At 37.3% G+C, this 24,904-nt stretch overlaps 1 protein-coding gene across 1 annotated transcript in view; it reads right to left on the bottom strand.

The window, feature by feature from the left end:
* The window catches only part of cdh23 (cadherin-related 23), a 293,565-nt gene that overhangs the window by 258,387 nt on the left and 10,274 nt on the right, over window positions 1–24,904 (bottom strand). The window contains exons 2-3 of the mRNA XM_016230112.1: window positions 16,769–16,860; window positions 6,954–7,028 (exon numbers count right to left, since the gene is read on the bottom strand). Of these exons, the coding sequence (XP_016085598.1) occupies window positions 6,954–7,028; window positions 16,769–16,853 (160 nt within the window). The 5' untranslated portion in view covers window positions 16,854–16,860. The remainder of the gene's footprint in view (window positions 1–6,953; window positions 7,029–16,768; window positions 16,861–24,904) is intronic.

A 24,904-nucleotide genomic window follows, 5' to 3' on the forward strand; every position in this document is an offset into this window, starting at 1 on the left:
AATAAGCTTTGGATTTTCCTCAGAAGAACACGCGGCGTGATATTCAGTGGAGGATATAGTAAGTCTTTTTTATTTGCCTACTTGCATTAGTTGCTATTGTGTTACTGTGACATAACTTGTACATATTTTACTAGTTACTTTTTCCAAACCATGATTCCTGACTAAATGTATAATCAAGTGAAACATTATGAAGAGTCATTCACTGCATATATGTCTCACAATGCCAGGAAGTTTTTTTTATGTTCTATAAAATAGACAGCAACGATATAAAAGTAATGTGAGTTATAATGTTGAATGTTTTATACTCGGTCATTGGCATTCACGATCGTCTGATGTGTAAACGTATCAAGTGAGCTGTAAATAAGTGATGCATCGACAGACATATACGCGCGTCCTTTCTTATCAGTGATGCAATTTATTAATCAGATATGCTTCTTCTGGTAATTGCTAACAACTATTTTCGTTTAGGACTGTGGCTGCATGACTCGCATAATTGCACAAGAAAGGCACACGTGTCGTTCCGTTTTGAGTTTGCTAGAAAATCATACTGCGTAAGTGCACAGTATAGTAATTGTACTTTTATTATGCCTAGACTATATGGTAATATTATTTGTGGTTGATCGTGTTAAAATTGTTTCTTTGTTATTGGCATTCTGTTTTCTCATGAAGCATGCATACTATACTAAGGTACTGTGGGGAAAAAATGCTTACAATTGTTTATAAAATTATTTTAGGACCAAATACACCACTCTTGCCTTCACCTGCATCTCTCACACTAAGCAGACGCTTGTTCAGTTTTCAACTCCATTCAGAATCTTAGAGTAAGTGTGCATTCACTATTTTACAGATGTTACTTTCATTTGATTTATTTGCTGTATGGTAAACTGTTTGCTATGTGGTAAGTAATTGTGTTCTTTGTTTCGATAAATGAGTACTAGTATCAGTGAACATCATAATGTAGTTTGTGTAAACGGCATGCTTGCTTTTTTTATTTCAGATGTAAGAATAACAGTGTAAAAGAACCTGTTGCAAAGAGAGCCAAAGCAAAGCAGCCCACTTGGTCATGAAAATGGAGATTCCTGCCTGCACAAGAACCTGGACCACAGCTAAGACCATGTGATGCACACACTCCCATGAGTTATTTTATGTGATAGTTATATGTATTCTAAATAAACTACAAACAAAAAATATATAAATGTCTTTTTCCCTCACATTCTTTCTTGTAGCAATTCCCTCTCAGTCACACACCTTACTGAAAGGCTCATTATGCAGGCCTTTGTCTTCTCAGGTGTGAATCACAGCATTATGCATGATCATTCACGCCTCCTCGCATATACCTTTTCTACACAAAAAGTGTCTTAGAAAATTTCAATCCAATATATTGTTTTGTGAATGAGTAAGATGATTTTCACATCATTTTGAAGCAAAAACTCTAGACTTCAAGATCAGTTCTCAAAAGTCTTGTGATCAAATGTTCTGTATGTGTTTTATGGCCTTATTTCAGTGACTTTAAAATTTTAGTTTTTCACTAAGCACGCATAAACGTTGTTTCCTCAAAAACACAATCAAGTAAATACATGCTGCTCACATATTATTGTAGCCCAGTTTGTGCTGATTATGGTGTTATTAAACTTTAGACATTCAAATGTTTGTAAGCAACTTTAAAAAAGCTCAAATGTCAGGGCATGTCAACTTTTCCAGGCCCCAAAACACCCTCGAACCCCAGAGGGTCAAGTCTGTAAAGCCTAAAATGTTGCTACCATCTTTTTTACGGTAAAGTTCTGGCAACCACAGCTGCCAGTATTTTACCGTAAATGTCACAGATTTTTTTTACAGTGTGTGATACATCAATCGGATAACATTTATTTGAGATACAAATGTTTTGTACTACGAATTGTGTTTATATTCACTTTAGATTAATTTAATGAATCCTTACTGAACAGAAATATTATTTTAAAAATAAATACAAATAAATATCTAACTGACCCAATCTTTTAAAACCAAGACGAGTGGCTGGAGCATAACTTTGAGTCAATCCAAACATTGGTAGGGAACTGTTAGACATTATCAGTTTTCTTGCTTTTGAATCTGAATGTTTTATGCATATGACTTGAAAACAAGCCAAATCTGTTTTCTTTCATATTTGAGTGTGATTTTTAAATGCGTGTATAATTGAAAGGCTGTTATACTGTAGTAGTCTAGTAAATATGTGGGAGTGTGCACAAAATACACTTACATGCAGTTCCACATTACTCATCCACAATAAATAAACATGACAAAGCTTTACCCAGCATTCCTGCATACGTCTATGGACATTAGGGATGGGAAGATTCCCCGATTCGCTCGGTGCATCGGCATAAAAAGTTAACGATGCGATGCATCGGTTTAAAAAGTGTGCATCGGATACAAGTTGTCATTTATATCGCAATGCATCGTTTCTAACACATTTGCATCGGTAAAAAACTATTTATTTGTATACACTGAACAAAATTATAAACCTAACACTTTTGTTTTTGCCCCCATCATGAGCTGGACTCAAAGATCTAAGACTTTTTCTATGTACTCAAAAGGCCAATTTCTCTCAAATATTGTTCACAAATCTGTCTAAATCTGTGTTAGTGAGCACTTCTCCTTTGCCGAGATAATCCATCCACCTCACAGGTGTGGCATATCAAGATGCTGATTAGACAGCATGATTATTGCACAGGTGTGCCTTAGACTGGCCACAATAAAATGTGCAGTTTTATCACACAGCACAATGCCACAGATGTCGAAATAGGCCAAAATAGGCCTTTTGTGTGCATAGAAAAAGTTTTAGATCTTTGAGTTCAGCTCATGAAAAATGGGGGCAAAAAAAAAGTGTTGCGTTTATAATTTTGTTCAGTGTATCATTATTAGTGGATGCGCTATACTTTTATTATTTAGAAAGTGACCAATAATCTCTGACCAATATTTTATATGTAGATTGATATCTCCTCTCTAAACTTTCTCAAGCATGTTCTCTCATCACCACTGCTGCGTGAATATGACGCATCACAACACCACGGAGACCCGAGGAAAAACTGGGATTAAAGTCCAAAACCTGACTTGAAATAACCTAACAAATCAACCAAGGCTAAAGCGCTTCCATTAACGACAAATTAAATTCACACAATCTCACTAATTTGTGCACGCTCATTCTTAAGCAGACCTTAATGTCGATCATGGATCAAATCGATCCACCATGACAAACAGCAAATATATCTGTGCTGTTTAATGCATTTGAGACATTGTGTTTTCCTCATTGCATAACTGCCATGTCACAGGTATATTTTTCATCTGTAAATGTTATAAAGTCATGCAAACATGTCCATTTTGCTGTCAGGAGTGGGCGAGGCACGCGAGAGCAACGAGCGCTGATGCGTGCATGCACACTAAAACAGACAGAGCGCAATCGAATAGGAGTTCGTAATAATTCTGAATCAGATTGTCTGAAAGCAAACACCAAGACACATATCGAGTCTTAGGGCCCTATCATACACCCAGCGCGATGCGACGCCAGGCGCGACACAAGTGTTTTTTGCTAGTTTCAGCCCAACGCAGTTATCACGTCCAGCGCCACGTTGTTTAAATAGCAAATGCACTTGCGCACATCTGTTCGCCCATGGGTGTGCGGTCTGAAAACGAGGTGTGTTCAGGCTTATTGTAGGAGCGTTGCTATTTTGAGGCAACTGAAAACGATTGCGCCATTGACCAACTAAAACCTGGTCTAAAGTCAATAGCGCAGTATTTTATTTATTTAAGGGTCACATTCGTATTATGCAATAAAAGATTATTATTTTGTATGCTTTAACCTTGCGCATGAGCAGATCCGTTTCCTCTCTGGAGACACGTTTAGTCTTTGCTCTTGCAAATTCCGCCATGTAAATAGCGAATCCGCCATGGCGCGACCGCAACTGGCTTGTAAAGGGAATGGGAGATGAGACTCTGGTTTATTGCAGGTTACACCCAAAACACCCATAGCTCATTATGAGACTAGGTACAACCGTTTTGGACCATGCGCCTGGCGCACAGACCATTTTTCCATCGTTAAACTAGATTGCGATAAAAGATTCGGACATGCCCTAAGGGCACCTGCGCCATGTGCTTCAGACCATGCGCTTAGATTGTTCAAATAGGGCCCAAAGTATCCAAGTTTTGAAACCTAGATCATGCAATGCACGTTTATGTCTTCAACCTCTGGTTCACCTAAGTGGTGCATTTGTGTGCTCTTAATGAAGTCTTCAAACTCCTCTCAGTGATAGCAGCAGACTGCTGTTAAACTAACATTATAATTATCTGCAGTATGCCCTTTATTCAAAGCCAAAGAGGCCTGAAGTATTCTGTCATTTAAACAGATGAATGCACGTGCTACAGTTAGCTAATTGACTAATTAGTCTAATTAAGCCACTTGCCAATTTGGGAGTGAGCAAACAGAGGCGTCTCAGCGGAATTTTCCAGATAGCAAAAAAGAGAGGGTCGTAAATTGGCTGGCTGATAAACTACTGCAGTGAGACACCGGCTTAAAGCACATACAAGCAGTACGGACAATGAGGGCAACGGTAACGGTTACAATGTACTTCATAAGCCACAGACCATGTGCCAACAGCTACAGTACCAATATGTACATTCAGAAAGTCATAAAATAATAATAAGACACAAAAGGTGTGTTCCAGAAATTTACAACAGGTAAGCAGTGTTTTTTATGCCTAAAACTCCCTAAAACACTTGTGCGCTGTCAAATCTCTTAAAAGTGGTCATATTAAACATGATACCTAAAATAATAATAATAATAATATGCTTTAAAATAAAATAATAAAATAAAAGCAAATCCATTTGGAAATGCCCTAGGCAAAGCGGGAATTTAGAAATTAGCATAGCTTTACCATTTTTTTGATGACTTTGCATCAATGGAAAACACAAGTATTTAAACATATTTCATTAAATAAACAAATAAAAACAAGAAGAGACTATAGAAAATACTTGCGTGTGTGTACACAGTGTATATATATATATATATATATATATATAAACTGAATTTAAATTTTTGCTACACTACAAATGTTTGAGGTCAGTAAGATTTTTTTCTTTAAAAGAAATTAACACTTTTAATCAGTGATGCATTAAATTGATTATAGCTGGCTGTAAAGACGTATAATAGAGACATTAATAATGTTACTATATATTTCTATTTCAAATCAATTCTATTCTTCTTTCTATTTATCAACTTTTTTATGTATCAAAAAATTCTGGAAAAAAATGTTTATATGTTAATAATAATGCATCTTGAGCAGCATATTAGAATGATTTCTGAAGGATCATGTGAAACTGAAGACTGAAATTATGCTGAAAATTCAGCGTTGCCAGCACAGGAATAATTTACGTTTTAAAATAGATTAAAATTAAACCGCAATCACATTACACAATACTTCTGTAAAAATGTAATGTATTTTTGATTAAATAAATGCCTTGGTGAGCATAAAACGTTTACAAACCCAAACCTTTGAATGGTAGTGTATATTTAGAATGTTACAATTGTCCCTTATAAATAAACACATTCTCAAACATATTCTCACTGAACAAACACAATGACAAAAATTCATCAGGCAATATGAAGCACTTGATCCTGTATAAACACAGATACTGTTCGTCATGATTATATGCATATACACACACTCCAGTGAAAACAGGGTCCCTAAAAAACGCTGAAATACATACAGGACAGAAACGTAAAGACAGAGACTGTTAGAGTAAAACACCGCTTGAGACCAAACACACAGAGTTGAAACTAAACCAACTATATAACACACCAGAAAAGTGCATTCCTAATTTTGCTGCAATCATGTACTTCTCTTCTCTGTCAATGATGCAATATCACAGAGGACTGGTTTGCTGACACCGAGGCTCTGAGGGAAATATCTGTAGTTTAATGTAATTTTTTAATGATAAAATGTTACAATCAATGCTTCAATGTATTCAAAAAAGTACTAACATCCAATGCTGCATTTCTGTATAATGCACCAAATGCACAAAAAAAAAGTTTACGTTTTTCAAACTTACGGCAGGAGAAAACATATAAAGTCAATGTATTTAAGTGTTTTCGCTCTTGGTGACTCCTTGTGAGTTTTTTTATGAAGAGAAAGCACTTTTTAGGCCTAAAACACAGCGTAAGTACTTTACTCCAAATATACTTCTATTCTAAATAAGCGTTTATCATGCAGTCCACAATAAGCAAGAGGTTAAAAACAGAAGCAAATAAGGAACAGTGAGGCAAACTGCAGACTGAGGGTCAGATAAGAGCACAAAAGCAGCTTATGATAACAAGAGGTCACAAGGTTAAATAAACATGCATGCTCTTTGACCTAAAGACAGGAAAACTATGAATAAGGGATGAAGAGGTGTTATAAGAGGAGAGATGGGAAGTATAGACAGCAAGGAGGGATTAACGCCCTTTATGAAAAGAAAATGCTTGCCAAAAATGTATGTCAAAATGTGCATGGCTGTAGTGCCAGTGCTTTACAGGAGATGAAAATTTTAAATGAGGGTTTTAGCATGCAACCTTAACCGTTCCACAAAAAAAATAAAGATGTACCTCTCAAATATTCAGTTCACTGTATTATCTTTAAAAAAGCCATTACCACATGATTTCATGTATAAACCATTTCTGCAGATACTTGTAGCAAACATAACTATTCATAATGTATACTCTTTGCAATCATAATGCCCATATCTAATTTTTCTAATATGTGTATTTTGCTTAGTTTACACATAAAAGCAACTGAATAATCTAAAAGTCAAGCCAAACATGGTCCATTCAGCATTTATGGACTAAAATCATGAAAACTGAAAAATAAGTTCATCTGTGAGAATGTGTAGAAAGATCCATCAGTGTGTGTACAGATAGAGCAGTATGTGTGTTTGTGAGAGTCACTCACCCACTGGTGTGTTCTCATAGATGAGCAGGTATGACTGGAAGAAGTAATTCTGGAAACGAGGCGGCTGATTAGAGGCTGGAGGGGAGAGAGACAGAGACATGGGTCTTAATAAGAGAAAACACACACAGTTACAGCTGTTACATGAGACGGCAAACAGAAAATGACATTGATGAACACATCAAATGAACACTCTCAATGTGGAGCTGTTTCCAGTCAGTATGAGGGTTGTGTGAGAGCTTGGTATATATGTGATATGACAATAACTCCTCCACTTCTACAGTCAAATAAAATGTTCTGCAAAGGTTCCTTGTTCTGCTGTTTCTTCAGTGGAAGATCCACCTGTGTACAGAGTTTCTTGAGTTGGCTGGTTCTTTGCAGTACTAAAAAACGCAATGTTATTAACTTGACTACATTTTGCAATAGCTCAGTTTTTTCCCAGTAACAAGCTATTTTTAAGCAATAAATGTCCTTACTGTCACTTTTGATCAAGTTAATACATTGCTTTATTCAGAAACAATGAATTAACTTGATCAAAAGTGATAGTAAGGATATTTATACTTACAAAAGGCTTATTTTTTCTAATAATTAAATGCTGTTCTTTTGAACTTTCTATTCAACAAAGAATCAGTTTTCACAAAATTAAGCAGTACACAACTGTATTCAGCATTAATAAATTAATAAATGTTTCTTGAGGAGGAAATCAGCATATTAGAATGATTTTTGAAGGATCATGTGACACCGAAGACAGGAGGAATGATGCTGAAAATTCAGCTTTGATCACAGGAATAAATTACATTTTAAAATATATTATTATTTAAAATATATTAATTAATTTATATTATATTATTATGTTTATAATAATTATTTAAAATATATTATTATTATTTTTGATCAAATAAATACAGCCTTGGTGAGCATAAGACACATCCTTATCCTAATTAGTGTGTGTGTGTGTGTGTGTGTGTGTGCGTGTGTGGGTGTGTGTGTGTGTGTGTGTGTGTGTGTGTGTGTGTGTGTGTGTGTGTGAATATATGTAAGCATATTTTAAATATAAAAAGGTAAATATTTCCCATACTTTTAAATATACAATATACAACAGTTTATACAGCATAACATTTCTTACTTGAATTCCCCTACACTAGCACTCAATATTTCACTACTACACACTTTGCTCTGACATGTGTTAACTTCCCCATCTGCGCTTGTTGTGTGCGAGACATGTTTCCCCAGTGTGTATACGCGTGTGTGTTCTCTTTCCAGGGGTAGCAGGAGACAAGCAGATTTGTCAGGAAGATCAGGAGAACTTTGATCGTGTGCATGGGTAGTGGGCCACAGAGACAACACACACTCCAGAAAAGGGTTTGTGCGTGTGTGTGTTTGAAGTGCTGGTGTCTGATAGAGTGAATCACTTTTTGACTCCGCTTTGAACGCGGCAAGAACAAACCAGATAGAGAGAGAGAGAGAGAGAGAGAGAGAGGGAGATGCAGAGCAAGAAACGAAAGCCATCAACTGTGCATCCGCCAATATGCACTAACTAGAATCAATCTAGAGTAACACGTCAGCCCGTGTTAATTACTGAGCCATTACAGAATGGCAGCAGAGATTAAAACGAGTTTTAGGTGTGTGACAAACTGGATCACAGATTTAATGAGAGTTCCTGCCAAAAGCGGAGCCTGCCGCATCTGTCCTGGCTTCAGCTCCAGATCTTTACACTGTCATGATAAAATTAATAATCATATCATTATTGTTGCTTAATGAAATTTTCTTTGAGCCCCATGCATTGAAATTAAATTGTAATGAATACTGAAATTAATATGATTTAACTGAATTTTCACACTTAAGACTAAGACCAACCTATAACTGACGTGTATTTATTTCAGCGCATATAGCTGTGTGCAAAACATAAAAGATGCTGTTTTTGCAGGCAGTATAAGGAGGTAAAAACGCATAAAAGCACATGTGAATCAATAATGCTTTCACCGCTGAGCCAAGTTTTGTTGTACTTCACATTAGGGTTGGGCTGATAGACGATGCCATCGTCCATCGCCGATGGCTGACAGACATCACGATGTTAAGATGACATTGTGATTCCTCCCCCCACCCCCTCTCCCGCATTCCGCCGCATCCCAGTTCCATGTTCGGAAAGGAAATGGAGTGTACTACGGAAACCCTAAAGGGAATAAATAGCCTACGAGATGGGAGGATAAAAAAAATTAAGTTTGCTTCCAAAACGCGATAAATGTTTTTTTTATTTGAGTTTCCGCCAAAATCTGTATTGTATCTGGTTGGTATTGAAAAGTACATTTTTGATTTTACGCAAAATGCGATATCAGCCGAGTTCTTCTGTCATGTTTTCTCCCTTTTTTTCCAAACCGTGACAAACATCAGTCTCCTTTTTCTGCAGAATGCGATATATCCGCTCAACCAATCACAGCGCACCATTCCACGCACTCTAGACAGTAATGGCGGCGCTTTGAATACACCCGGCATCCTAGTTTTCCTCATCTATTTTGTACTTTGTGATCAACAAACAAACAAAAAAATTTAGGGCTGCAGGATAAATCGCATGTGATTGTCATGCGCATCTCGTCAGTAAAGCCAGTTCTGTGATTAATAGTAAATCTCCATCACGTGCTTTCAGATGGAGTGGCATTTAATACACAGAGCCATAGATCACTGCTATATCGCGTTCATAATCGCAGATGAGTCGCATGTGATTATGAATGCGATATTGAGTAGCTTGTCAGTGTAAGTGTTTTTATTTATGCCATTTATGTTTTTGTTTATACAGCGTATAGCACTAGTCAAATAAATGAATGTAGCATGGCAAAGATGAATGCACTTTTGGAAGTTGAATGTCAGGGAAATGTCATTTTGGAATGTCTGTGGTTTAATGTGATATTGTTGTTCATGTACGTTCATGATGAAATTTCTTTTATTGTTGTAATTTAATTTATAGCATTAACAAGATGACCCGTTGAATTATTTTTGGGAGCGATGACTGATTGAATGTAGTTTTAGTTCAGCGCCTGTATATAAGATTAGTATTGACCAAGTTCAGAGGCTGTCATATGTGAATTGACTTACTATGTTGTGTATTTTCAATATGAATAATAACTTTTATATTGATTCAATGGATTTATTGCAATTTGAAAAAAAAAAAAAAAAAAAAATATGAAAAATAACTTTTATATTGATGTAATGGATTTATTGCATTTTGGGGGAAAAAATAATACAATTTTATAATAAATCTTTGAAAATCAAAATCTGGATTTGAATTTTTTTATGTTATTATAACCTAAAGATGCTATGTGAAAGTTTGAAACAGAAAATAGTGGTTTTCATCTTGGTCACTTTCTTGGTAAAGAAAACACATTTAACTCAAATTAATCAAAATGGATTTAAAGTGTTTTGGAACCAAACTCTTCAAATATTTCAATACTTTTTCTCGCAATTATATCGTTGGGTAAGTCTAGGCGACTGTATATAAATTGCGGGCGTCAGGGAGCCGCTATTGAAACCGCTTTCGATTGCGCGCTCTCATTTTACTTTCACTTTCACTTTTGAGATTCGTGATCACAAGGACTCTATACTATGGAGCGGCAGTACTTACCACACATTTGACAAGATTAGATGTTTGTCATTGGTGCTCAGGATCTGCAAATCAGTCGCAATTGTCCTATCAGACATTTCTCCTTACTCTGTGTATGTGGTAAGTGAACTTTCATGTACTGTAATGCAACAGAACAGGCTACCGCTAGCAAGCGGCTAACGTTTTAGTGGCTCCGTAGAACGCATTATTTGTTTCATGCTTCGGGCACACCCCTAACCCCACCCTGCCCACCGATGTCATTGTCCATCACGATGTTTCACTGCAGACATCTTCCGATGCCAATTTGGTCGACATCGCCCAACCCTACTTCACATAATGATAAAAACATATGGTCAAAATGCACTTTTGAACAATTTATCAACACATTCGTTACAATACAGTTAAGCTTACACTTTGGGGTTTGTAATAGTTCTCCATGGCCTGCTCTTGACAACTTTATAATTTATAGCCATTATCAAAGAAAAACTGTGTGTCATAATGAAAGCTCTACAAATGCTTGCGGCTGCAGTTACGCTCCTTACACTCCTGCAGACCCAGGATGTGTGAAACAGACTTGATAGCTGATGTTTTCCCATTGTGACATTGACTGAGAGTCTTTTAAGTGAACAGGTCAGACAGGACCTCACATCATATCAGATCTCTTCACAGACACCATCGTTTTTTATGAAGACAGCTCACCTCTCTTCCACCTCTTCCACTATTTACCTTAAAAACGAGAGTTCACCAAAATAAAAATAAAAATCTAAAAAAATTAAAATCTCTTAGTCACCTTATTCTTCCAGTTTGTTTGTTTGTTTGTGTATTTATATATTATTTACATATATTTTTTTTGAGGAACACAAAAGGAATTATTTAGCAGAACATACGGTCTGTTCACAGTCTAAAAAGCACCAATAGCACAAAATACAACTCTTGTATTGTTTTAGGGCAAAAATAAAGATTTTCAGTGAATAACCACTTGGATTTCTGTTGGTCTGTTTCTAACACAAAGCTTCAAATCAATCAAATGACTTCAAAAGACTTGAAATATGGCATACAAGTTCTATGGACTACTTTTATGGTATTTTTGTGGTCCTTTTTGGCACTTGATTGGTCATGACTAAAATTAAAAAAGACCACAAAAGAATCCATACAGCAATCAATACTTGTGCACTACATTGAAAGTCTTCTGAAGCCATACAACAGCTGAAATATAGGTTGTTATTCACTGAAAATCATGGAAGTCATGGTCACTAAGAAAAAGTTTGGATAATGACAGTTTTTTTCTTTTTTGTGAACTATTCCTTTAAACTCTCTCTCTCTTTTGGGCGAGAAGTGTTTAACATTCAGTCTCGAGTTGTTCTGGGGTTCAGGGCTCAAACTCCCTCCCTAATTTACCTCCATTTCATTTAACCCTCAAAACCCTGAACCAATCACAGAGAGCTAATAACCATGAGAGAACAGCTCCCACAGGACCTATGAGAGACAGGGCGAGCGAGGCAGATTCATGAAGAAAGATGGAGTGTGTAAATGATTGAGAGAGGTTCGGCGAAAGAAAAGGACACAGACAGGAAGAGGAAGGAGAGGGCAGCGAATTATAAACTCCTGTGGGCTGATGTTAAGTGGCAGAGACACTGTGTTGTTAAACGTGCCGCCACAGATCGCAGGTGTCCGACACACACAAGCAAACAGTGAGGAATGATAGACAGGCGCGGGAGAGCAGTGATGGAGTGAGATGTCTGAGAAAAGACTGATAGAAGGACAACAGGAAGGTAATGAGAGCACGCTGAAAAATGAGAGAAACAGATGAGAGTGACACAGAAGAGAGACCACTGTCAGCACAATCAGAGTTTTAATCTCAAAGTCTGAGAGACACATTTGACCCGTGAGTGGGTGGGGTGTGATGTCACAGGGCTCATGAATATTAATTAGCTTGTGCAGTTGCTGTTAGATCATCAATATTCATGATGCAAGCCGTCACCTCAGGCTCATATAAAACATGTCCTGTTCTTCTAGTAGATGTCTCGCACTGATTTGACATCGAAAAATAATATTAAACCAGCTTCTTCAAATATTTTTACATTCACTTTTAATAAGGGTCAATTTAACACATTAATTTTGTATCATTACTTATGAAAGATTTATTAAAATTAACACATTAATGCTTAACTAGCAATTTAGCTCAGACATGGATGTGTTCCCGCATTCAAAGACAGCTTGCCGCGATAGACGGTGCTGACGGTGATACCGGTGTTAAGCCGCAACACCGGTTACGTCACTTGCCCACCGCGGCAGCGACCCCCACCGTCGTTTTGATTTTTTATAGTAATAAAAATCATTTAGTTCAGTAAAAGAACAGACACTACAATTAAAAACTGAACGCGGCTGCTCAATGCAGCGTGCCGAACGACAGTCGCATCACAGATCAGATTTCATTTCTCCAGTGAGTAGAGTGAGTCGAGCTGTCTGACAAGAAGAGTGAGGTGAGGTGAGACAGACAAGACGATCATGGATGATTTAGTTTCTAAACGAAATGCAAAAGCGCCTGTTTGGCAATATTTTGGATTTTGAAAAGCCTGTTGACTTTTGCCGTTTATCTAAGGTGATTTATATCGTTGGGTAAGTCTAGGCGACTGTATATAAATTGCGGGCGTCAGGGAGCCGCTATTGAAACCGCTTTCGATTGCGCGCTCTCATTTTACTTTCACTTTCACTTTTGAGATTCGTGATCACAAGGACTCTATACTATGGAGCGGCAGTACTTACCACACATTTGACAAGATTAGATGTTTGTCATTGGTGCTCAGGATCTGCAAATCAGTCGCAATTGTCAATTATATCGTTGGGTAAGTCTAGGCGACTGTATATAAATTGCGGGCGTCAGGGAGCCGCTATTGAAACCGCTTTCGATTGCGCGCTCTCATTTTACTTTCACTTTCACTTTTGAGATTCGTGATCACAAGGACTCTATACTATGGAGCGGCAGTACTTACCACACATTTGACAAGATTAGATGTTTGTCATTGGTGCTCAGGATCTGCAAATCAGTCGCAATTGTCCTATCAGACATTTCTCCTTACTCTGTGTATGTGGTAAGTGAACTTTCATGTACTGTAATGCAACAGAACAGGCTACCGCTAGCAAGCGGCTAACGTTTTAGTGGCTCCGTAGAACGCATTATTTGTTTCATGCTTCGGGCACACCCCTAACCCCACCCTGCCCACCGATGTCATTGTCCATCACGATGTTTCACTGCAGACATCTTCCGATGCCAATTTGGTCGACATCGCCCAACCCTACTTCACATAATGATAAAAACATATGGTCAAAATGCACTTTTGAACAATTTATCAACACATTCGTTACAATACAGTTAAGCTTACACTTTGGGGTTTGTAATAGTTCTCCATGGCCTGCTCTTGACAACTTTATAATTTATAGCCATTATCAAAGAAAAACTGTGTGTCATAATGAAAGCTCTACAAATGCTTGCGGCTGCAGTTACGCTGCTTACACTCCTGCAGACCCAGGATGTGTGAAACAGACTTGATAGCTGATGTTTTCCCATTGTGACATTGACTGAGAGTCTTTTAAGTGAACAGGTCAGACAGGACCTCACATCATATCAGATCTCTTCACAGACACCATCGTTTTTTATGAAGACAGCTCACCTCTCTTCCACCTCTTCCACTATTTACCTTAAAAACGAGAGTTCACCAAAATAAAAATAAAAATCTAAAAAAATTAAAATCTCTTAGTCACCTTATTCTTCCAGTTTGTTTGTTTGTTTGTGTATTTATATATTATTTACATATATTTTTTTTGAGGAACACAAAAGGAATTATTTAGCAGAACATACGGTCTGTTCACAGTCTAAAAAGCACCAATAGCACAAAATACAACTCTTGTATTGTTTTAGGGCAAAAATAAAGATTTTCAGTGAATAACCACTTGGATTTCTGTTGGTCTGTTTCTAACACAAAGCTTCAAATCAATCAAATGACTTCAAAAGACTTGAAATATGGCATACAAGTTCTATGGACTACTTTTATGGTATTTTTGTGGTCCTTTTTGGCACTTGATTGGTCATGACTAAAATTAAAAAAGACCACAAAAGAATCCATACAGCAATCAATACTTGTGCACTACATTGAAAGTCTTCTGAAGCCATACAACAGCTGAAATATAGGTTGTTATTCACTGAAAATCATGGAAGTCATGGTCACTAAGAAAAAGTTTGGATAATGACAGTTTTTTTCTTTTTTGTGAACTATTCCTTTAAACTCTCTCTCTCTTTTGGGCGAGAAGTGTTTAACATTCAGTCTCGAGTTGTTCTGGGGTTCAGGGCTCAAACTCCCTCCCTAATTTACCTCCATTTCATTTAACCCTCAAAACCCTGAACCAATCACAGAGAGCTAATAACCATGAGAGAACAGCTCCCACAGGACCTATGAGAGACAGGGCGAGCGAGGCAGATTCATGAAGAAAGATGGAGTGTGTAAATGATTGAGAGAGGTTCGGCGAAAGAAAAGGACACAGACAGGAAGAGGAAGGAGAGGGCAGCGAATTATAAACTCCTGTGGGCTGATGTTAAGTGGCAGAGACACTGTGTTGTTAAACGTGCCGCCACAGATCGCAGGTGTCCGACACACACAAGCAAACAGTGAGGAATGATAGACAGGCGCGGGAGAGCAGTGATGGAGTGAGATGTCTGAGAAAAGACTGATAGAAGGACAACAGGAAGGTAATGAGAGCACGCTGAAAAATGAGAGAAACAGATGAGAGTGACACAGAAGAGAGACCACTGTCAGCACAATCAGAGTTTTAATCTCAAAGTCTGAGAGACACATTGAGACACACAGTTAGTGGGGGGGCCAAAGGTGGGTGGGGTGTGAGGTCACTTGGCTCATGAATATTAATTAGTTCATGCAGCTGTTGTTAGATCATCAATATTCACGAGGCAAGCCGTTACCTCAGGTTCATATAAAACATGTCCTGGTCTTCTAGATGTCTCACACGGATTTGACATCGAAAAACAATATCATTCAACACTCACTTTTAATAAGGGTCTATTTAACACATTAATTTTGTATAGTTATTAATGCGTTAAAATTATAAAATGATACATGCCATCTAGGGGGAAGCCGTGCCCTAATGGTTAGAGAGTCGGACTCAACCCAAAGGTTGCGAGTTCGAGTCTCAAGTCCGGCAGGAATTGTAGGTGGGGGGAGTGAATGTACAGCACTCTCTTCCACCTTCAATACCACGACTGAGGTGCCCTTGAGCAAGGCACCGAACCCCCAACTGCTCCCCGGGAGCTGCAGCATAAATGGCTGCCCACTGCTCCGGGTGTGTGTTCACGCTGTGTGTGTTCGCTGCTGTGTGTGTGCACTTAGGATGGGTTAAACGCAGAGCACTAATTCCTAGTATGGGTAACCATACTTGGCCACATGTCACGCCACTCATCTAAAGCCACTTTTTGTCATTTAATATTGAAAAATACTGCGAAATGTTATTGCAATTACAAAACTATTTGAATATGTTTTATATATTATAAATATTGTGTGAAAATTCATTGAAAATAATTAATTTTGGAGACTGAGTATATAGTAGATCTCATAATTTCATGTCAGAACTTAAATGCCAACCAATTAACAGCAAAAAAATATTTTTATTTTTATAAAATCTTAGTATTAAAATTTCGAATAAAGCATTGATTAGCCGTTTCTACACATAAATCAATAGGTTCTGTCACTTCACAAGCTTGTCAATTTGATTGTCAAATCAGCTTGACAGTTTATTAGATAAACTGATTCATACACATGCTAGAATACTCATCCTCAAATGTATAGTTTGCTTTGGTATGAGAACATGGAAATTTAGCACCACATGGAGAAACAAAGTGAGAAACTGTGTGTGTGTGTGTGTGTGTGTGGGTATGAGGACCAAATGACACCACAAGTATAGTAATACCAGTAAATGTTGACCTTGTAGGGACATTTTTGGAGCCCATGAGGAAACAAGCTTATAAATCATATAGAATGAAGTGTTTTGAAAATCTAAAATAGCAGAACGTTTTCTTTGAGGGATAAGTTTAGGTGTTGCTTGGTTTACAAGCTCGGTTTACAGTTTGTACAGTATAAAAACCATGGAACATCTAGTCTATGGAACATCCCCACAAAAAAAGGAAACCAGTATGTGTATGTGTGTGTGTGGTCATTACCTTCAGAAAGTTTGTGTAGCAGCAATAAGGAGAGGAGCAACTTGACTACAGTCATCTTGCCTCCAGAACCTTCACACCACGACATCTCCAACCTGCAACACACAAACACACACACAATCAACCACGGTGTTCAGAGTGGCATCGTGAAACATGACCACAACTGTTTGGTGCTGCCAGCATTGCAGAAATTACACACTGCACATTTGTGTACTGGCATCGTCTGGTCAAGCCTTTGTGATTTAAACTTATCATTAAAAATTCTATGACATTAGCACAGCTGGTAATCCACATCTGCGTTGTGAAATCCATCTCTATAAATAAATAATGTACGGTTCATGTTGTGAGTTGTGATGTCTCCAGGTGAACCTCATTACAAGTTCAATGCTCCTGATGTCAACATGTGATATGCAAATACAATCATTGATAAACTGTAACACACTGCATGAATCTCAGTGAGAAAAATCTCAGGTTTTCTTTGCATCAATGAAGTCTGATAAAATGTTATATATCATACATACATATATACAGTACACATACACATATAAAATGAAATTATATTATTATAAAATATATTTATAAATATTAAAATATTTAATACAAACAAATATGTTTTAATAATAATGTTTATGATTATTTAAAAATAGACAAAAATGAAAAGTTTCAAAGTATTTACATGGAAAAAAAGGTTTACTGTTGTGAAATATATAAACAATATGAAATTAATGATGTATAATCACGCCGCGTACAACCTCAGTTTAATTAGGCTAATTACCGAGCTGGGATTGGCTGAGATTGTTTGTTTGGCTGGTATTTACCCTTAATGCTGCGGCGTTAAAGGTGTCCGCAGGGATGGAGATAAGATACAATCTAATTCTCTCTCCATTCTAGAAAACGATCAAATGGAAGTTTAGCCCAGCGTTTTAGGATTACATTCTATAATGAGGAAAAACCCAGCACTGGATCTCCTGGTAGAGTGATTTGCACATTTTTAGTTACTATAATCATCTAATTTTCTATTTCTCAAAATAAAATTCAATAATATGTTGATTAATCACAAACTATAATCAATAGTTGGCAGAAAAGCACTCAAACAAAAATCATTTAAGACTTTATTGTGGTATCCCTGAGCGTGGTATCTCTGGTATCTCTTTGCAATTTATGGTTTTGTGTGAAGTTGAAAAAAAATCTTCATGGCTTTCAAACAGCTTTCAAACCAGGGTTATGTGTAGGCTAATATAAGCCAAGTTTCTCTTTGCAAACATTGCTTTTAGTTCAAATAAATTAATTTATTTGATTTTCAATTATTTTAATTGACCCTTTGTAAAGACCCGCCCCCTTAGTTATTGTTGCTGCGTCCAACAAGCCATGCTGCTCTCACGCTACACATCATGTTCTCACACAGTGAAAAATTGTGGAGCAAAGAGGAAACTGAAAACAAGCCGACAGACAAGACAGAGGCGGTTACTTTTGGTATGAAACAAAACCTCAGCTTTAAAATGTTTTCATTTGTCATTCAAACAATAAATACCATTTTGTGGCTCTTTAAAAGATCGCTGTGGCACCTCTACTCAAGCAACAAGTGAACCAATCGTCCTTTCATATTTACTAGTTAAAGCACAAAATAAACATGAATGAACATCAGAAGGTATTTTATTTTAATCGCAGAAAGATGTTAAAGGGGTCCTATTATGCTCTTTTTCAAAGTCTTGATTTTGTTTTGGGGGTGTACTAGAACAGGCTCTCATACTAGGTTGTTCGAAAAACACATTATTTTTCACATATTTTACATTATTACAACACCTCTCTCACCAGTCTGGCATGAACGGCTAGAATAGTTCCTGTATCAAATGAAGGCCCGCCTTCTGAAATACGAAATGTGCTGTGATTGCTGGGTTAGCTGGGCCAGTGTGTGCTGTGATTGGTTAGCTGGGCCAGAGTGTGTTGTGATTGGCAGCACTCGGCGCCTGGTCAGGAAATGTCATGCCCCTTACCATAGCCGGCCGCGAGCTTCAGTGTAAATATTGTTTCAAAGTCAAATAAATTTGAGCACGATTTAAACCCGGATGATTGTAACCATTCTAAGTTTGTCTGTCTTGGGAAAGCTAGCGTGTCTCCGACATAGTGATAACACTCGTTGCCTTCTCTAGTGCAGCTCAACCAGGTCTCGTCCCATTCGTCGATATTTGTGATATCACAAATCCCGGAAAATATGCGTTGTAGTCCAAACGAGTCGTTCGTTGTAGTTTTTGAAAAGTGATTTCTGTTAAATAAAATATCTGCTTTTGAACTGGACTTTGAACTTTGTAACTTTGCAGGTCTTTTTTATGCTCAAACAGCAACATTACAGACTAACTAAAGTTGAAAAAGTGAAAAAGCATAATAGGACCCCACACCATTTTTCAAGTTTTAAGTCTACGTTTACACTAGTGCATTTTTGTTTTAAAGGGGTCATATGACGTTGCTAAAAAGGACATTATGTTGTGTATTTGGTGTAATGAAATGTGTTTATGCGGTTTAAGGTTAAAAAAACACATTATTTTCCACATAATGTACATTATTGTTGCTCCTCAATGCCCTGCCTTTCTGAAACACGTAGATTTTTACAAAGCTCATCGTTCTGAAAAGCGAGGTGTACGCTGAATGTCCAGCTATCCAGTGCATTGTGATTGGCTGAATACCTCAAGCGCCTGACGGAAATGTTACGCCCCTTACCATACTGTGATGCCGTCTCCCGGCACAGCGAGACAAAACCAATAAAACCCATTACAAACGTGTTGCATCCAGTGGGGACATAATTACTGATTATAATGACTTATGCTGTGTTTTTACGAGTTGCGTTGCGTATCACGCTGCGTAAACATAAAACCATGTCTGCATTTGTGATCGGAGAAACGACAAACAACAAGCGCTACTCGCATTTGAATCATCAGTAGCAAATTCTTTAACAATAAAAAATGTACTTACAATCTGTGAGTCAGAAGTTCCAGACTGTCCTTGCAAAGTTGGAACTGCCCCACTTTATAGAAAAGCCTTTGAGCACAGACCCATTGTATGCTACTCTGCAGGTTCAGGAAACAGTCTTCCATTCCGGCATTTTCTAGGTGACTTTTGAAAACACTGCAGACCCCGTTTATTTTGAAAACTCCGGGGTTGTGTCTCAATGTAAACGGACTAAAACAGAGACTTTTGAATATGATGGCGTGGCTGCCCACATTCACTCTGCATATCCTTGATGACCGTGTAAACAATAACACCATGCTCATTGTTGTTCCCATAGATATGTATAGGTAGATTCCCCATTCGACCGCTCCAAGCACGTAGATGCGTCCTCCATCTAAATAATAGGGCACCTACCTATACATATCTATGGTTGTACCTGCATGAATGGTCATGGTTTTCGGTTGTGTAGTGTGGACAGAGATCGTTTCTGAAACGCAGTGTAGACATGGATCGTTTTCCTTTTAAAACATCGTTTTAAAAATGAAAACGCACTAGTGTAAACAGGACCTAAGTCCACCCACATTACTCTACTCTCTTGTCTAGCCGATCCGGCGATCCACAGCGTAACTTTTGCTATGGTTATGCCTGTCGTTTACACTACTAACTTTTGCTATGGTTATGCCTGTCGTTTACACTACTCCGGCGTTTTCTAGGTGACTTTTGAAAACACTGCAGACCCCGTTTATTTTGAAAACTCTGGGGTTGTGTCTCAATGTAAACGGACTAAAACAGAGACTTTTGAATATGATGGCGTGGCTGCCCACATTCACTCTGCATATCCTTGATGACCGTGTAAACAATAACACCATGCTCATTGTTGTTCCCATAGATATGTATAGGTAGATTCCCCATTCGACCGCTCCAAGCACGTAGATGCGTCCTCCATCTAAATAATAGGGCACCTACCTATACATATCTATGGTTGTACCTGCATGAATGGTCATGGTTTTCGGTTGTGTAGTGTGGACAGAGATCGTTTCTGAAACGCAGTGTAGACATGGATCGTTTTCCTTTTAAAACATCGTTTTAAAAATGAAAACGCACTAGTGTAAACAGGACCTAAGTCCACCCACATTACTCTACTCTCTTGTCTGATTTGTCTGTCGGACAAATGGCGGATTTGTAGTTATGTTTGGTCAAATTGCCTGTCAATCGGCGGGGCATAGAGAACCTACAATAATGTACAGTATTTGAAAAAGAATGTGTTTTTTAATCATTAAAGCATGTCAACATATTCTGTTATGCCAAATACACAAAATAATGATCTTTAAAATAGCATCATATGACCCCTTTAAAAATACAGAACTCTCTCTGACCTCTTACAAACAAACCTTCTATCCCACAAACCCTGATCTTTATGAATGAAAAAAGAGATGCAGACACTAAGAAGACCCTAATCATACTGTTCCAATATGAGACAAAAAGATTAGAGAAACCAACAACCTCAAGGCCAAAAATAGTACACTGATTCTCTACTTTTTTTGTTGTAAAACCACTCATGTCTGGCGAAGGAAATTGAAAAAAGGAATGTAATTCATTTTCAAGATGCTTTCAAGCGGTAAATTGGTTGATTACAGTTTGAGAGCCCTGTTTTTAAAGTATCAAGCAAAAATTGAAAAGAACCACCAATCAATAAAAAGGTTACTTGCCCACAGGGATGGCGTGTATAATCCAGCTCAGCAAGAATGTTTGTATTATTATTCAAACTTAATTTTACTAATGAGAAACCCACTGGGCCCTGGGGTCCATAGTTCACAGACTGTGGCACTCTTGACGGAGCAATTCCCTCATCTTAAACTAAACTGCTCTAACACAGAGAAGAGTCAGACACTTTGATACTTATTTTATATATTGTATACAACACCCGCTGTCTTTCTTCGTTTACTCACCACACACCCTTATAAGCACTAAAGGAGCGCAGCTTGTGTGATTTCTTTGATGTTAAAACACTTTCTCCTATCTAAGCTTAATATGCAGAGACAACTATAAGATTCGGCAATCTAGTTGTCACACTGCCAAGTAGTTGTGATGCTGTGCACATCGTGCTGCAGGTACTGTGACATGAAACAAAACTTACACTTCAGTAAACAAACAGAGCAAATGAGCCCAAATGTGCTGATGGAATTATGAGAGTTTGCCGCATCAGCCCTGTAATGTCATGTGAGTGTCATCGGTGTACGTTTGACGCTGATCTCAATGGACTCAAAATGGGTTGCATGCCACTGGAGTTATGCATGCCAGGGGAGGTTCACTAAGAATTCATTGTTCCTTCTGATAGTGTAGTTTATTTGCATGTGCTTCCAGTTGTTTTAGTGGCCAATTCCAAATGAATTATGCAAATCAGATAATGGGGCAAACACTGCCACAAATCTGGGGCTGTTTGTGCAATCTGAACATAAATTGCACGGGTCAATTGACTTTTTCCCCACAGTGTCAGTATTTTGTTGTTACCTTTCTCACGCCACACACACAATCGATCTGGCTACAATTACTGCTGCCATAAAATACACTCAAACATCCTTTTTTAATGCCTACTTTTCAATAGAACCAAGTTAAGTATGTTTATGTTTGGGAACATGGCACATTCTATAATGAGCATCAATAAGAAGCATTTATGATTAAAAAAAAAGATGCAGGGGTTTTTTTTGCATTTATGTATGGTGCAACTGTTAAGTAAATTCGCCTGTGCATTTTAGAATATTGCTTACAGTGGAAATCTTAATACTTGACTTTGCGTGGTTTTAAAAGGCTTACATATTACATACAACACTGCACAAAAGTTTGGGGTAGTGAGATGTTTTTTTATGTTTTTAAAAGAAAAAGCATTAATAATGTGAAATATTATTTCAATTCAAAATGACTGTTTTCTCATTTTAATATATATCAAAATGCAATTTATTCCTGTGAATTCCTGTGTTTTTATTCCTAAATGAACCTCAAAAAGGATGATTCAGACAAATTTATAGCTTGAATAATAAACAGGATTTTACTGAAATATTAATGTAAGTGCTTTAACAACAACACAAGCTTACATTTTAACTTTTCAAAATGCCAGAACTCCAAAAGCAACCACTAACATCTTTATTAACTTACTTTAGCATTGCACTATAACACAAAACATGTCGACTTGAGAGTGACATTCATTCGAAATTCAAGTCGTGCCGTGCAACACCCATAACAATCAAAAAGTGAATGCATGAATTATTACGACCTGTATCTATGCAGGATATTTGACTTTCCACAACACCATTTGGATTATTGGCACATAATTAGGAGTTTAATCGGTCATTATTCACAATTAAATGTACAATAAAAACCTTGATAACCCAACAAAGCCATCTGCTGACTGTAATACAACCACTACATCAATTAACACAGTAAACAACACTATCAAGTGGGTTACAAATTTTGACGAAAATGGTTGGTGGCTATTTGTGGTAAATGTATAGGATGTAGGAGTTCTTTGAAAGCTGGTAGAGTGGGTGAGATAAAACATATCCAGCGTATCTGTTCTTTACAACGGATTCCAGTGAGATTATGTGTGACAGGATTTAACCTCACAGAGTACAACACTTCAATTTGTTCTCCTCTGCCCCATCACTAAGATCATTGTGAGCTTTTCAGAGTCGCTGGTTCCACATAAGTGACCAACCTCTCATGATCTTATTATCCTGCTGTCTGCACAGGCTAATTATTTTGTGCGTCCTTTTCCCACAATATAATGGGATATTTCTTCTCATTCACTTCTAATGATCAGTAGCAGAGGGTTGAATTAAGCAGCTGCGGCCGCAGGCAGAGCGCTGTAGGTAATTCAGTACAGCTCGACTGCAAATGTGATATTGCTTTTATACAACAGTTCTATAAACAAGAAGTTAATATCGAGTAACTTACATTTTAGAAACAATATGCCGTCCACCCCGGTGAAAATCAGTCTATCTTCAAAAATATATGCTATATTAACATGCACTTTTGTAATGCCATTAAGCCAGAACTGTGGTTAAGTTAGAGGTCATGTGAAATGCTGTTATTATGTTAATATGATTGTGCTCATAATTAACAATAGCAGTAAAATTATGTGGAGTACTGCGGGTTTAACCGTACAATATGGTCATGTCTATGCTCACACTTCTTTAACTTTCAGTTTGCATGTGCTAGTGTGCAGACGGATGACATGACACTCATTTGAAAATATGGCTTTACAAACTCTTTTGCTTAAATAACTACTGAATTTCTGATTTCTGACTGGAATTGATGCTGAAAATTCAGCTTTGCATCACAGAAATAAATTCCATTCGAAAATACATTCAAATAGAAAAGTCATTTTGAATTGTAATAATATTTCAAAATATTACTGTTTTTACTGTATTTTGGTCAAATAAATGCAGTCTTGATGAGAGAGAAGAGACTGAAAGAAGAGACTTCTTTCAACATATTCCCGACCCCAAACTTTCAAATGGCAGTGCATATAATATTTATGACAAAAATGAGAGAGGCTGCGGGAACCATCAAGCATTTTACACTTTAAACAGGCAAACAAAAACTGTTACAGCAAAAAGACCTGTTGCGTTTGCAACTAAACATTTTCTATTGCAAGTTATGGTAACAAATGTTATTAAAACAATCACATTTCTTAGCGAATAATCAAAATTATAGCAAGTAGCATGTAAACGGGATTGAAGATTGTATATCAATGGAATTTATATGACAAACTTTATAAGGCAAACCTCTTGAATCCTGCTAACATGCATTGTTTCACTCTCAGTATTCACTAGGAATTGTGTTTTTATGCTTTAAAATAGGCAGGCTTCAAGGCACACCAGTTTGTCGGTTCAGTTTTAGCCTATCTACTTAATTTTGTAGAAGCAACCCTTCCAACGTCTTCAGGAAACAAAAGTTTATGGACATCGTGTGGAGGTCAGAAACACTTGTGTTCCAGCATGCTTTTAAACCTGATCATGAGCGCTACACCTCCCTCATCTGCAGCACATGCACACCTGGAAGAACTGACATTAAAGTGTATACATGAGATTAAACTCCACTTATTTGACTGTGATTATGGTTTCTGTAATTATGAGCATAATCATATTAACATAATCACAGTATTCAGTGTACATGAGCTCCAACTTAATCTTATTA

Source organism: Sinocyclocheilus grahami, unplaced genomic scaffold (genome assembly GCF_001515645.1).
Source record: "Sinocyclocheilus grahami isolate Dianchi unplaced genomic scaffold, SAMN03320097.WGS_v1.1 scaffold363.1, whole genome shotgun sequence".
Taxonomy (NCBI): domain Eukaryota; kingdom Metazoa; phylum Chordata; class Actinopteri; order Cypriniformes; family Cyprinidae; genus Sinocyclocheilus; species Sinocyclocheilus grahami.